The sequence below is a fragment of the Panicum hallii genome, chromosome 3 (genome assembly GCF_002211085.1).
Source record: "Panicum hallii strain FIL2 chromosome 3, PHallii_v3.1, whole genome shotgun sequence".
Classification (NCBI taxonomy): domain Eukaryota; kingdom Viridiplantae; phylum Streptophyta; class Magnoliopsida; order Poales; family Poaceae; genus Panicum; species Panicum hallii.
Window position 1 is genome coordinate 1,542,291 of NC_038044.1, and position 13,650 is coordinate 1,555,940.

Below are 13,650 nucleotides of genomic sequence, written 5' to 3' on the forward strand. Positions count from 1 at the left end.
CATGTGTTTGTGCCCTAGTGATAGTGATAGTACAAAGTACTTGATATGTAGATGGCATCTTGAGACGGGCAAAGAAAGACAGAGGAATAGGTCACCAGTGATGCAAGATTGATGCTTGACTATTTTACTTGCCAGTCTGTAAGAGAAAATAACAGCACCTACTCAGGGTCAGGGATGCTCTGCCAGTTCAATCTTCTTATCCTTGTATCTTATGGGCTAAGACATGATTAGCGTTCCTGAGAACAGATCTGCCGATGTTTAATTGTTGGTGTGACCCTTTAGCAAGCAAGGCAAAAGCAAATCTCTTCAAGTTGATCTAAACAACATGATGCAAGTGAATCGTGCTTAGTCTACCGTATAAAGAAGATCACAGCACATGTTCCTTTTCAAGTGGCATGTAGCAGTGTTCCTGGCAGAAGCGCATCCATGTATTGGATTGTTTGTTTAGTCATAGCCGGCTGCTAATCGGGGCAGCTGCTACCTTGTACCTATCAGATTCAGAGAGATGTGGCGAATGAAGTCTATCCCTTTGCCAATGAACATGATTCAGAATCCTAACTTTGCCGTTTACTGTAGCTCATCTGGCACGGGCGTAAATTTTCAGTTGTCATAAGTCTGTACCCTGCAGAATCTGCAATCACTTGCGGAGTAAACTACATGGAGGAAAAAAAAACAATCCCATGATTGACAGGTTGCTGCAAATATATAATCTCACACCAGGAAGAACGAATTGCAAGAAAGTTTTCTAGAACGTGCTTTGCATGTATTTCATTAAGAGACAAAATGTAAAAAAGTGGTCTTGGATGCTTTGCTGTCAGACAGACAGAGAACTCTGACGGCATGGATTTGTTCTTTTTCTTCGAACATATGCAGGAAGAAAGGCAGGAATTCAGAGTCTTGCATCATGTTCATCTGGAAGGCACTGAACTGAGAATCGATATTTTTTTTAGCAAACACCACAAAGCTAATTCATGTGAGTTGTAGAGAGCGAAGAATCAAGAATTATTGGTGCTAACTTTGCAGTCAGCACATAAGTGTGGATAAACAAATGGTAGCACTACTTAAGTACGCTAAGGTGACAAGCACATTTTGGAGGTCACTTCTGATAACAACACCCATTCTATCCGGTTTGGATAAAAGGAGGCATGTGCGAGTGAGGCTGCAGGTATGGGCAACGCAATGGATGGAAAGAGCGAAACAAATCTCACCGACCGAGAATGTGCTTCAACTTTGGAACCATTCAGACTTTGAAAAGATGGCTCCACTAATTACCTCAGAGAGTTGTGAACAAGTAGCCAACATGCAAAACCACAGATCCTCCAACTTCATCACTAAAGGAGGGGCTAATATCTCATATTTTTCCTCAATTGACTGGGCAAAAAATTGTGAGAAGATTCAGCAGCTAACCAATGCAATGCTATAGAAATTACACATGTCATGGGCATGTGTGTCGTTTTCATTGGGCACCTTTTTTAACAGTTGGTTGTTTTCTTGTGGATTTTGGTCTACAATGTGGCCCAAATATCTCCTCTTGTTTCAAGCCGTTCTGGCAATATGATGGTGATTTCATTGCGCACGTTGCAAAGCAAGCTGTCGACTGGGCACCAACTAGGATCTGGTATGCTAATATTTTTTGACATACTGAATCAGTTGCGTCTCCCAAATCCCATCAATGACTAATTGTGTCGGAAGAAAGTAAACAATCGATGATTGAGGTATTAGGTTTGCGTAGATGATTTGTTGTCAATGACGCAGGCGTAGAGACATTGAACTAACCATCAAAATATGAACAAAATGATATAGGCTAGTATATTTCAAGCATGGAGAGCAACATGGAAGTTGGAAATGATATTGTTTGAAATATGGAAGTTGGAAAAGAGTTGAGATGATTAAAAGGACACCAGCAAATGATGCTGGAGAGAAACAGGGCAAAAGAAACGAAAACTTTCAAAAAAAAAGAAACTTGACCTGCGGGGGTACGACGCCCCCAGGCATTGACTAAAAGAAGACCTCTCACGTAGGCCTAAGAAAATCTCCGAACCCCTGCCCCACCCTTACACAGGCACCGTACCGTAACCCGTGTGAGAGCGGACCGGAGCAGGCTGGGACCACTTCTCCATGTGCTTTGGCGTGTAGGTAGGTGAGGGGATTTTTTTACCTCAATCTAAAATTCGCTCCCACCGGAAGTCGAACCCAGGACCCGAGGAGTGCTACCGAGGCCACCTAACCAATCCAGCTAGGCACCGGTTCGCAAACGGAGACTTTCGTGTTGATAGCATATTGGCTATGCCATCTTAGTAGGAATTCGGTGTCAATTTTTGCAGCATGTTTAAGGTCTTTACGTTGCTAATCTTACAGGGTAACAACTGAGTTCTTATATTCTGCCATACGAGTATTCTTCAACTCGAGAATAAGAAAAGAGAAGATGTGTGAGTCCACTTCACATCAACTAAAATTTCAGCAACGTTTGAAGAGCTCTACATTTACTGACTACTGAGAGAGATGAGACAAATGCAGGAACCCGTCGTTTTCACAACATCATCCTCTTCAACTGCCAGCAGGAGCGCAGTTCGTAAATACCGTCTGTGCTTCCTTCTACAGGCAATCACTTGTCAGTGCTCTGAAGATAGATCTGTATCGGTATACAGAAAGAGGCAGTCGACAGCAATCACTGCAGGTCCGCAGTTGCTTTTAGCGTGCAAACTGAAACTGCTGTGTGGATCCTACGTTGGATCTGGCATTGAAATTAGCAGAGGCCGCGAATTGAATGAACAGATAGACGATTTTGTTGCTGTGTACGTACAGTTTCCTTGGTTATTCGATCAATCCGCTGAGCCAATTGTGGCCATTGCACTGATTTCGTCAGGAATTCAGGATGGTCTGGAACTCTGAATCTGCTACTGCTAATGTTAGGCAATTGACTGAAAATCTCTGCAGCTGAAGGTGGCTTGTTTTGAAATCAAGTAATCTGAAACAGATGTCCAGAAAGAAAAATGGAACTGAAGCACGGATTGGAATATGCAAGTCCCATATGCAACATTCTGAAGATGAAAAGAACTGTTAGCTAACAGGCAAGTAGGCTCATCGAACAGTGGTGGTAACAGTATGGATTTCACAGTTAGCTTTCTGTTGCAGCATCAGAAAAGGAACAATAAAGCCCTCGTCAAATGGATCATGGATGGAACTTTCGATTCAACTAGCTATTTTCATTCCCTCTTCTTTTAATTAGTCTATGTACATTTCATAGCCGTTTCCGTGAAACAACTCTATCTACTCTCTTTTTTCTGAAACCACGAATCTCTAATTTCTAACTCTCCTAATCCTGACTGGGAGCCCGCCGCTGATGGACGCGGTGAGCCCCGACACGAACTTTGGTGCGCCGGCGCCGCTGCCACTCTTCCCAACCACCTCGACGTCGAACGCTCTCACCACCGCCACGCTGACCGCCTTCATCTCGGTGACCGCGAGCTCCTTGCCGAGGCACACGCGGAGGCCCGCCTGGAACACGGGGTACTTGTACAGGCTCTCCGGCACGAAGGACCGGCCGGGTCCAGTGAGCCACCGGTCCGGGCGGAAGTCGCCATGGTCGGCGCCCCAGATGCTCGGCATGCGGCCCATGGCGTAGGGGTGGTACATCACGCGCGCGCCGCCGGACACGTAGGTGCCGTCCGGGAGCACGTCGGGGCCGGCGCAGAACTTGGAGTCGAACTGCACGGGCGGGAACAGGCGCATGTTCTCGTACAGCACCGCGTGGGTGTAGTGCAGGCCCTTGAGGTGCTCGTAGGTGACCGGCGTCGAGTCGTCCCCGGCCTCGGCGCGCATGGCGGCCGCCACCTCCGTGTTCTTGGACAGGAGCATGAAGAGCGTGGTGAGCGCGGAGGACACCGTGTCGCGCCCGGCGAGGAGGAAGCTGACCACGATGTCGCGGAGGTACTTGTCGTCCACGGCGTGGGCGTCGCCGGCCGAGGCCATGAACCGGGACAGGAGGTCGTGGCTGTTGGCGACGCCCAGCTTCCGGCGCTCCCGGATCATCGCCGCCGCGAGCTCGTCGACGAGCCTGATGGCCTTCTTGAGCTCCCGCTCGGAGCCGATGTTGAGCAGGCGCTTCATCCTCCACAGCAGCGGCGACGCCGCGGCGCCGCGCATGGCACAGAGCCTCGTCGCCGTGTCGAACGCGTCGGCGAGCTTAGACATGGGCATTTCCCGCTCGAGGCAGCCCGGGTCGAGGCCGAAGGAGATCTTGCAGATGGTGTCGAAGGCGAAGCGCCGGAACACGTCCTGCAGGTCGACGACCGCGCCCCTGTCGGCGGCGTCGGCGAGGAGCGGCATGAGGCGGGCCTCCACCTCCTGGGCGATGATCTTGTAGGCGTAGGAGCGCACGGCGACGCTGCCGAGCTCGAGGCTGGCCATCTTGCGCTGGTGGCGCCAGGCGTCGCCGTCGACGTTGAAGATGCCGCCGCCGAGGAGGTCCCCGAGGAGCGCGGCGAAGGTCTTGCCCTTGGGGAAGTTGTCGAAGTTGGTCTTGAGCATGTACTCGACGTTGGCCGGGTTGGCGGTGACGGTGCAGCCGAGGACGTGGACATGGACGGTGCCGGTGGGCGACTCCCGGAGCAGGTGGGCGTACCAGTCGCCGAGGTTGGTGAAGTCTCTCTCCCAGGACCCCGTGAGGTACGCCCGGCAGACATGGCAGCTGCACCACGGCCACCGGCGCGCGAGCAGGAGCACGACGGCCAGCGCAACCAAGCAGAGGGAGAAGGCTGAGAAGGCCATGCCCGCGCACTGCGCTGCCCATGACAAGCCCATGGCGTCCATGGCTTCCTAGCTAGAATTAGCTAGTGGAATAGGCCTGGAGCAGGTCGGAGCGCGAGAGAGAAGGAGAGGAAAATGTGAGTTTGTGCGGCAGAAGACCCAGGAGGCTTTGTCTATATATAACGCGTGTGGACCGGAATTCAGCACATGCCGCACGTGCGCTTTGGCTTAAACAACGTTTCTCTAAACCTTTTGCCTTTTTTTTTTTCCAGACACAGCTCATGTCCCCATCGTTGTACAACAGCAGTTGATGACAGTTGGGTCCACATCGCGCGCCGAGGAGAGCAGGAGGAAGGAGAGAAGCATGCCATGCCACCCAAAGAATGCAAAGGTTATGTTTATTTTAGTTTTTAGTCTTCTTTTTAGAACGAGAGAAAGGTTGTTGTCATTTCCAAGGCCATGCCTTTGGAAATTGATGTCTCAAAAAAGGGAGTAAGGGGTAATTGAAATGTTCTATCAAACATGTAGTAGGCGATTAAAAATTTGGACCGTAGTGTGGTCTTTGGTTGAAATGTATAATTTGAGCTGCTTGCGTCTCTTTCATCCGATGGTGGGGAAGAAACCGGATTTATTGAGATGAGATAATTTGGAGTTTTTTTTAAAAAATTTGAATCGGAGTTTAAGTTTTAAGACTTAGGACTTTTGAATTGGAATTCTATGGCATAATATTGAATTTGGAAGCTTTAGGAATCGAACTGGATTTTTCTTGAAATGGAAAGGTGAGGGAGGGAGGAGGAACTCTAAATAGGGAAGGGGACACAGTTGCACTAAGTACCTTGCAATTGTGTTACATGTTGGTAGTCTTCTTTTACCCTTTACAGGTTGGAGTTCAGATGGTGGTTAGGTTCTTCATAATAGAAAATGTTTAAATCATACAGTACGCGTGGTGTGCATGTATGGGATTTTGGTAGGGCTGATTTTCTTAAAAATTGTGATGGAATCATATAAAATCAGCAACAAATAAACATAACTGAAAAGTTAATTCAAGTTTATTAAGATTGCATATTAATCTGTATTAAATACACAGTGCAATTTTTGGGAAACAAACAAAGAAAAGGAGAGAGAAAAATAGCCGACTGAAAAAAAAAACCAGAAACAGGTGTTTGAATTGCACCTAAGAATAACAGATTAACGGGGATCGGGTGCTATTTATTTCTTTCGAATTGTGTGGCAACATACTACTATATTACGCGCGCACAGAGATGCATGCATGCAGCGCTCTGCTGGTCGCTACCGGCGCGTGGCGTCCGTGTGCTGTGTGCTGTCGTCCACTCCGATCCAACCCCGGCCGTGTTTGCTGATGAAACAGCTGACTGGGACGGCGACGCCATCTGCTTGTCTTTGTCGCCGCCGACTAGCTCGATCAGTAGCGCGTGCTGCTCTGCTCTGCGCGGCGCCACACGCCGTACGTGGCTGCTCATCAGCCAACACCGCCAGCATCTCATCAGGCCGCCCGCGTACTGCATCTATAGCTCTTGGATTCTTTCCCCGTCACTCATCCGTCCGTCCTTCAATTTGCCAAGGATTTTAATTTGTATGTGCGGCTGGCCGTGGCCGGCAGCAAACTGATCGATCTTAAAATTTTATTTTCGCAAAAAATAATAATAATCTTAATTAAATTGCTTCACCGGCACCATTGTTCGTGCTTTCTGGAATCTATCTGTACGACGGCTAATTGTCGCGGCATAAACTTGTGTTTTTCGAGAGAAGCCAATGACAACATTGGTTAAGTTCACGAAAGCGCATCCCACTTTTAATTTCGGTGTTTAATTGCCGTGCCTTTATTTTATTTATTTGTTTATTTTCCCTCGACGATGGCATCACCGACCAGCTGACCTTTGTGACCTATCGTTTATTCATTGATTTATTAATTTCTGAGTAAATTGAAGGTTCCAAGATGATGGGCAGAAGCAGCTACTCCAGTTAGCAACTTGCGCCGTGGATCCCGCCCGCGCCGCCCGGCCGGTGCCCACCGTCGCGACGAGCGAGCGAGCGAGCGAGCGAGCTAGCGGGCGCGTGCGTGGCGCCGCACGCACAACAGCAACAGGCTGGCGCATGTGCTTGTGCTTGTCGGCCACAACCGTACGTTGTTATATTAGGTGGTCTGGTCCACATGTAGTACGTACAGATTATTAATCATCAGCTGCATGATGCTCTGACCTCGTGCAAATGATACATGGTTACAGTAGTATCTTGTTTTGACTTGCTGCTGAGGCCTTACTTCATACTAACTATACTTGCTAGCTCCAATGAATACTCCACAAGTAGCAGTAGTATGTCCAATCACTGCTGACAGCCAGCAGTGTGACCTGACCACCTTATCTCATCGTGTTAATTAGTTCTAAAACAAAACACGGCCGGCCACCCTCCAAGAACGGATCGGCCAATCTCTGGCTGCTGACCTGGTCATCAGCCCATTGCGTGCACAACATATATTAGAGAAGAGCGCTATACATACTGCATCTGTATGCTTCCACGACGGCCTGTAACTGCGTGCCCGGCTACTACATGTTGAAGAATTGCATTGTGAGGAGAGACCATCTTTCATTTTCATCATTTGTCTCAGTCTACATTGGATCCGAAATTAATGAAAGAATTAGTTTCAGATCCAATAGCTAGGAGCCAAACACGAAGGGGAGGAACATTTAGTTCCGCTGGAGCCACTAACCGAAACTAAGAGTACATTATTAGTTTCGGTTGATGGCTCTAACCGGCTCACGAGCCAATTAGTCCATCCACCAAGACTGAAATATGGGTTTTAACTCCAGTGGAAATAACCACCCGGGACAAAAAAGATGGCCAGCCTCTCCCTCCTTCGTATTTCTAAGTCCGTGATCAAATCCTCTCTCTTATCTCTCTAGAGTCTACCCCTCTTGTTTTTCTACCTCTCATCGCTCTCTGTCTACCTTATCTTCTGTCATCTCGGGAGCGTGCGGGCCGTCGCCGGCCGCTTCTGCCGCGGAGCACACGGGCGGCTGGCCGCCGCTGCGGGAGTGCGCTGGCCGCTGTCGCCGCTGAGCGCGCGGGCTGCCGGGCGCGCGGCCACGGCGGGAGCCGGCTGTGGTGAGTTTTTTTTTTCATACCTTTCTGAAATAGAGATGCCTGTGCGATTGTATGGATTGTATCTATTTTGTGATGGATTTTTGAATGATTTGTGGAATTTATTGATTTTGTATGGATCGATTCAAATTTTATGATTTATTCTTCGAATGATTGTCGACACTACGGTGGACGATGCGAGCGGCGGCGTGGACGGCCTGGCCAGAGCCTCGGCGGACGGCGGCTGATTTTTTGTTTTCCAAAAATTACGTTGGTCCCAGCTGAATAGCTGCCGGCAAAAAAAATTTAACATATTAGTTTCGGTTGGTATTTCCATTTGGCTAACCGGGACTAAGGAAGGATTCTACAGTAGTGTCTCATCTCTGCTATGATCACGAGGAAAAAAGTACAGAGTAACTGCGTCTTTTTTACTTCGCATTCGTTCAGCAGGCTACTACTTGACTTTTACTATACACTATAGATATATAGATAGTACCCTAAACAAGCATGCATGGATAACAAGCTAGTGATTTATTTGGTGCTAGAAATAATTAAAGATGTTAAATAGAGCAGTAATAATTAACTTGGAGCGTTAGAAGAAAGGGACAGGTCGAATAGCACGTGGTGCGGCAGTGCAAATGTGGCCACTTGGGCCGCATTATTATTGTTGGATCGGGGCTAGCTAGCTGATGAACACACCGACGACCTGCCACGCCGCAAAGCGCGCGTATAATTAACATGTCGTTTTCATTGAACGTACGTACGTCCTCTCTCTTCTGGCTGCCGATCGATTTCTTATCCGTATTTAACCATGTATGCATGCGCCGCTATATTATTGTTGCCCCGAATTTCATCTCAATTCTTGCCGTACGTGCAGGAGATGCCAAGATGGTATATATCGCGCACGTTGTAAATCTGACAAGCTGCCATGGTCGGCGGGGTGTGTTTATATACACACACGCACGTAGACACACACTACGATACTGGAATAGCCACTTAATACTCTCTTCTGTTTTTACTTACACGTCGTATTAGGTTTGTCTTAAGTTAAATTTAACCAACTTTAACTAAATTTATAAAAATAATAATAACATTTACAAATCCATCGTGATAGTGCATAGGGTGGGTAGTATATTTGTTGTTATATTTTTTATAGATTTGATCAAAGTTAATCAAATTTAACTTAGGACAAACCTAATATAATATATAAATAAAAACGGAGAGATTAGCAAGGAACGGAACTTATTAGTGTTATTAAATATTGATCGATGCTGAGGTGGCGCTCCATCGTGTCTCACTAATTCCGTCAGTCGTGTCGGAGGAAGCCACAGGCACTACAAAATTTAGTCGTGGCCGCGCGCTACAAAAATATTTGGTGATACGTACAAGCATCAAGCTGACGTGATGGAGGCGCGAGTCCGTGTGTGGGTACGGTGTAGCCTTTATCACACTTGGATTGAAGTGAACGCTCGGGGGGGATTTATCAAAAGAAAAAAAAAAGAGTAGTGGACGGGATTCGGTCAAGGGGCCAAGTCAAAGGGCCGCGCCCGCCGACCATGGAGAGATCAGAGACGCCGTCGCGCTCGATCTGCAGACGTGCAGCAGTGCGGTCCACCTGGTCTTGGGGGTGGCTGGCATGTGTTTGGATCGGATGAACGAATCGAATCAGCGTACTGCTCGATGTGTGTGACTGGGACGACGGCCCGGCCGGCAACTCCATCGACGATGTATTTGTCCCTGCCGCTGAGCTGAGCTGCCTGCGTGCGTGTCCTCCTCTCAGCCGCGCCGACTAGCCACCAGCGGCCGGGCAGCGGCGGCGTCCCTTTCGGGTCAGTCCCTATCTGCTCCGCGCCACACGCTAAGCGAGCTGGCTGTGGCTGTGGCTGTGGCTGCTAACCGAATCGGCGGCAGAATTTCTGCACGTTTCTTCACTGTTCCAGGGACCCGCGGCGCCGGCGCCGCTCATGCCTGCCGGCCTCCATCTTCCTTGTCTTCCTGCCGACTCCAACCAACGGCCGATCTCGGTCGGTCGGTCGCCCGGTTTTGGTCTAGGGAGGAGGAGGAGGAGGAGTGTCCGACTGTTCGCCAACGATGCGATCCAGGCGGCGAAAAATTGTACTAACCGTTTAGCCGGCACCACCGTATGATGCGTGCCTTTTCTGGAACGTGGACGGCGGTGGCGTCGTGGCGGCGACTATACATACATGGCAACCATACCTTATATATATGTTTGATCCTCATTCACCAACGCACGTTTAGTTTGTGTTGCCATTGCGGCCTTTGTTAAATTTTCACCGACCAAATAAATTTTTATTGACAAGGCCAGGAGCAGCTAGCCTTCTTCTGCATACTTCTTCTTTCTTTTGGGAATCGTATGTAGGGTCTAAATAGTGACGCCTGCGGTTATTGTTTATGTTTGTGCATAAAGCCCGGAAAGGAAAAATGAAGGCCAAAACAGTGGGAAGACATGAGAAAAAGAAACACATGTTGACATTGCTATTATTATTCATCCAGCGAGATCTGATCTATATGCTTTCTGACTTTTAGATAGAGTTGCTTGGACAATAAGCATATGAAGAAAATCCGATCTGTGAGTCGTTTCAAATTACGCAACCATTTTAAACTTTAAGTTTAGATATTTGAGCAATTCTTACTAATTTTGCAAGTTAAAAGGAAACAAAAGGGGCCATGGATCTCTGCACGCGAAGGCTGGGGAGTAGCCGCTGCACATATTTTGGTCGTGCCGGAATGGCAGAAGGGAAGAAACTGCGATCTAGACACGCTGACACGGTCCAGATCGAACCGAGAAATCGCCGCCCCACCGCAGGGCTAAGCAAACGTACTACTAGTCCACAACCTCTATCTCGAGGAAGACGAAGACCCTTTTGGCCGTGTCCTTGTGCCGATGACGGATGCCGTCATCAGAAAATAAAATAAATCCCACGCGACGTACGGCGTCGGTTCCGGCTGGCATGCCATGTGTGAACAGGCGCATACTGCTAAGCCCATGTGTGCCTGTCCTTGTCGACCACCAGGCCGGGCAGCATGTCCTGGAACTTTTAAGGTGTGTTTTGGTGAACTTTCCAACCTGTTTTTATTTTTATAAAAATCAAAAGCTAACTAAAGAATTTAAACACCCTAAGTGTTTTTACCTAAAATCAGTTTTTACTGTAATATAAATGAAAAAGCACATCTCTCCCGCTTTCAGTTGGTTTTGGGGTATAAATTTACCGATCTGCCACTGGTTATGAAAAAACAAAAAACAGTTCGCTTCTGTTCCCCGTCCGTCCGACTCCCATCCTCCGTCCCACCCGCGACTCCTGTCCCACCCCGTCCGGCGCTGCCCCGCCCCGCCCCAGTCCGTCGCCGCCCCGATGTAACCAAACGGTCTTCTATTTTTTCCATTACAACTTTTCACAGTAACTTTTTTTTCATAGTTCATATCTCACGGTAGTTTTTACCAAAGCCACGATCTAACCATATAAACTTTTAGTAGGTTGGAGGCCGAAAGTGCTGCAGATACTAGCATCTTATTCGGAGCATCCTCTTGGCTCCGCGTTGTGCTAGCTGTTGCAGGCCATCACGCACAACACAAATGATTTATGAGCTGCCACTTCTAGAATTGTTGGAGATGCTAAGTGGCCACGTACTGAATGAGAATGGGAGTGCTGTTGCTGTGCTACCACGGGAAATTCAAGTTAATTAGTAAGCGCTGCTGGTTCCTCGTTCCCTTTTTGAACACTCCACTGAATGTTTGGAGAGATGGACACCGTGTTTTGACTTGCTTATTAGGTAGTTTCCTTCTCTTCATCACCAGTAATAAGTACTCCACTGATCTCACATGCGCCAATATAATGTGCCGTAACCAGCTAAAGGTCAGCCGGCTGCTAGCTACCTTATCTTACCTCATCATGCTCGAGGCCATGCATGAACACGCCCAACAAGGGATCTGCCTTCCAATCCGTCTGCTGGTCCATCCCATTTTAATTAGCCCAGGAGCAGATTAATCTCCCCGACCTGATCCATTCCTCGACTCCATCATACACCAACGTGCCCCCACTGCACCGTCAGAAGAAGATGCAACGCCAACACATGCGTGCATCCATGACCATTATCTGTCGCCTGCATGTATGTAGCTGCGTGCCTGGCAGAGGCAGCATCCATTGTACTGTTCCCCGATCTCGTCCCGGTTCTGGTCTCCGTCGCCATTAAACAATCTGCGGCGGCCGCTGCTCATCTGGACGGCGGTACGGCGCCGCCGGGCTCGAAACGAGAGGCAATTGCTGCCGCCTTTCGCTTTCCAGTCGTCAGGCTACCTGAATTTTGAAGCACAAGTATATGCATGGAGCGGCTTGGACAGAACGATTGCCTCAACTCACAAGATGTTCAGAAAAAAAAGAGAGGATAAAGCGTACTCCAAGAGCACATGTGCAATGGCGCAAGTGCGGCCCAGCCGGCCGCTTTGCGGTTTCTCCGGCCATTTCGGCGCTACGAAACAAGCACATTTTACAGGCCGTGTCTGAACTCTGAATAAGACGGCCGCTAGAATGTCCGGCACTCTTGCTACGGATATACTACTTGCTAGAATAAAACGGCAGCTAGTTAGTATACGGGGCTGCAAATGGTTGGGAGACAGCAACACAAATCTTACTCTAAGAATTAAACGCCTAAAAATTGAAGCCCCGAGCAGCTTCCAGACCATTGTTTGAAAAACTTGTGAAGCAAAAGAAAACTCTGAAAAGGGCTGCCTGCAAGTAGCCAACCAACCATCACCAAACCAAACCACAGTATCGCTAGCCGAGGAGCTAGCGTCTTTTACATTTCCTCAAACGACCGGACACAAAAGGAAGGAAGCCTGAACAAGTCACCAAATCAATTGTGCTTTCAGTGGACGTTATCATCTGCAGCTCCAAGCACACATGCATGCCATGCTGAAAAAGTGCCTATACATGCATGTCCCTCTCAGTGGACATTATCTTCTGCAGCAACTGCTACGATCCCTTTATTCATCGGCATTTCATCCCGGCCGATTCTTGCCGTGCTGGCGGTTTAAAGATGATACTGTGCACGTTGTGAATCTGACAAGTTGCCAATTGGTAGTATCAGTATCAGATACTATCAGACATGTACGTGTTAGTAATTGAGTTGCTGCCCCACTGTGTCGGTCTAAATGCATCAGCGACCCATTGTGTCGGATCATGCCATCATGCTCCTATAAAGAATGAGTAATGCAAGCATCAAGGTTTACGTATGTCATGACTGAGCTGTTACTGACGCAGCAGACAGAGGGCAAGCTAAGCCATCAAACTAAGAGCAAGTCTCCTCGGCCGCATTTTTCAGTTTTAAATTTGCTACGGCGACCTAAGAATTGAGGCTTTGAGCAACGAAACGTGTTTCACTGCTGATTGGTACAAGAAAGACTGGGAGTAGGACAGCCGTGTTTATATTGATGCTGAATAGGCCAAATCGGAAACGCAAACTTCAGCAAAGGATAGAACGCTGTATTTGGAACATGAAGAAGTATTTTCAGTCCTCTGCTTTGCGCGTACAACAAAGAAAGACGCCAACTGAATTCTTCTTTGACACACGGCTATTCTAGAGCTAGATAACGAGGAAAAGATAGTGAACCGATGAAATTGCTTCAGACCGGTTCCAAGTTTAGCATCACATATCTGACAAGGTAAGCTTTATCAAGTGGCCAGCCAATGAACCAACCGAGCCATAGACAGTATCACTAGTAGAGGATTTGGCGCCTTTGTTTTTTCTTTTCCTCAACTGAATGGACACAAACAAAGGAGGGAA

General features: G+C 48.2%; 1 protein-coding gene across 1 annotated transcript; it reads right to left on the minus strand.

Moving 5' to 3' along the window:
• Positions 1–3,146: 3,146 nt before the first annotated feature.
• Positions 3,147–4,888, minus strand: LOC112883980 (cytochrome P450 94C1-like). Its single transcript, XM_025949262.1, has one exon. It carries the CDS (start codon positions 4,810–4,812, stop codon positions 3,301–3,303), a length of 1,512 nt encoding a protein of 503 aa, XP_025805047.1. The 5' UTR covers positions 4,813–4,888; the 3' UTR covers positions 3,147–3,300.
• Between the last annotated feature and the right edge of the window lie 8,762 nt (positions 4,889–13,650).

Coding starts and splice junctions, on each gene's coding strand:
- LOC112883980 (XM_025949262.1), bottom strand. CDS start 4,812: ATGGACGCCATGGGCTTGTCATGGGCAGCGCAGTGCGCGGGCATGGCC.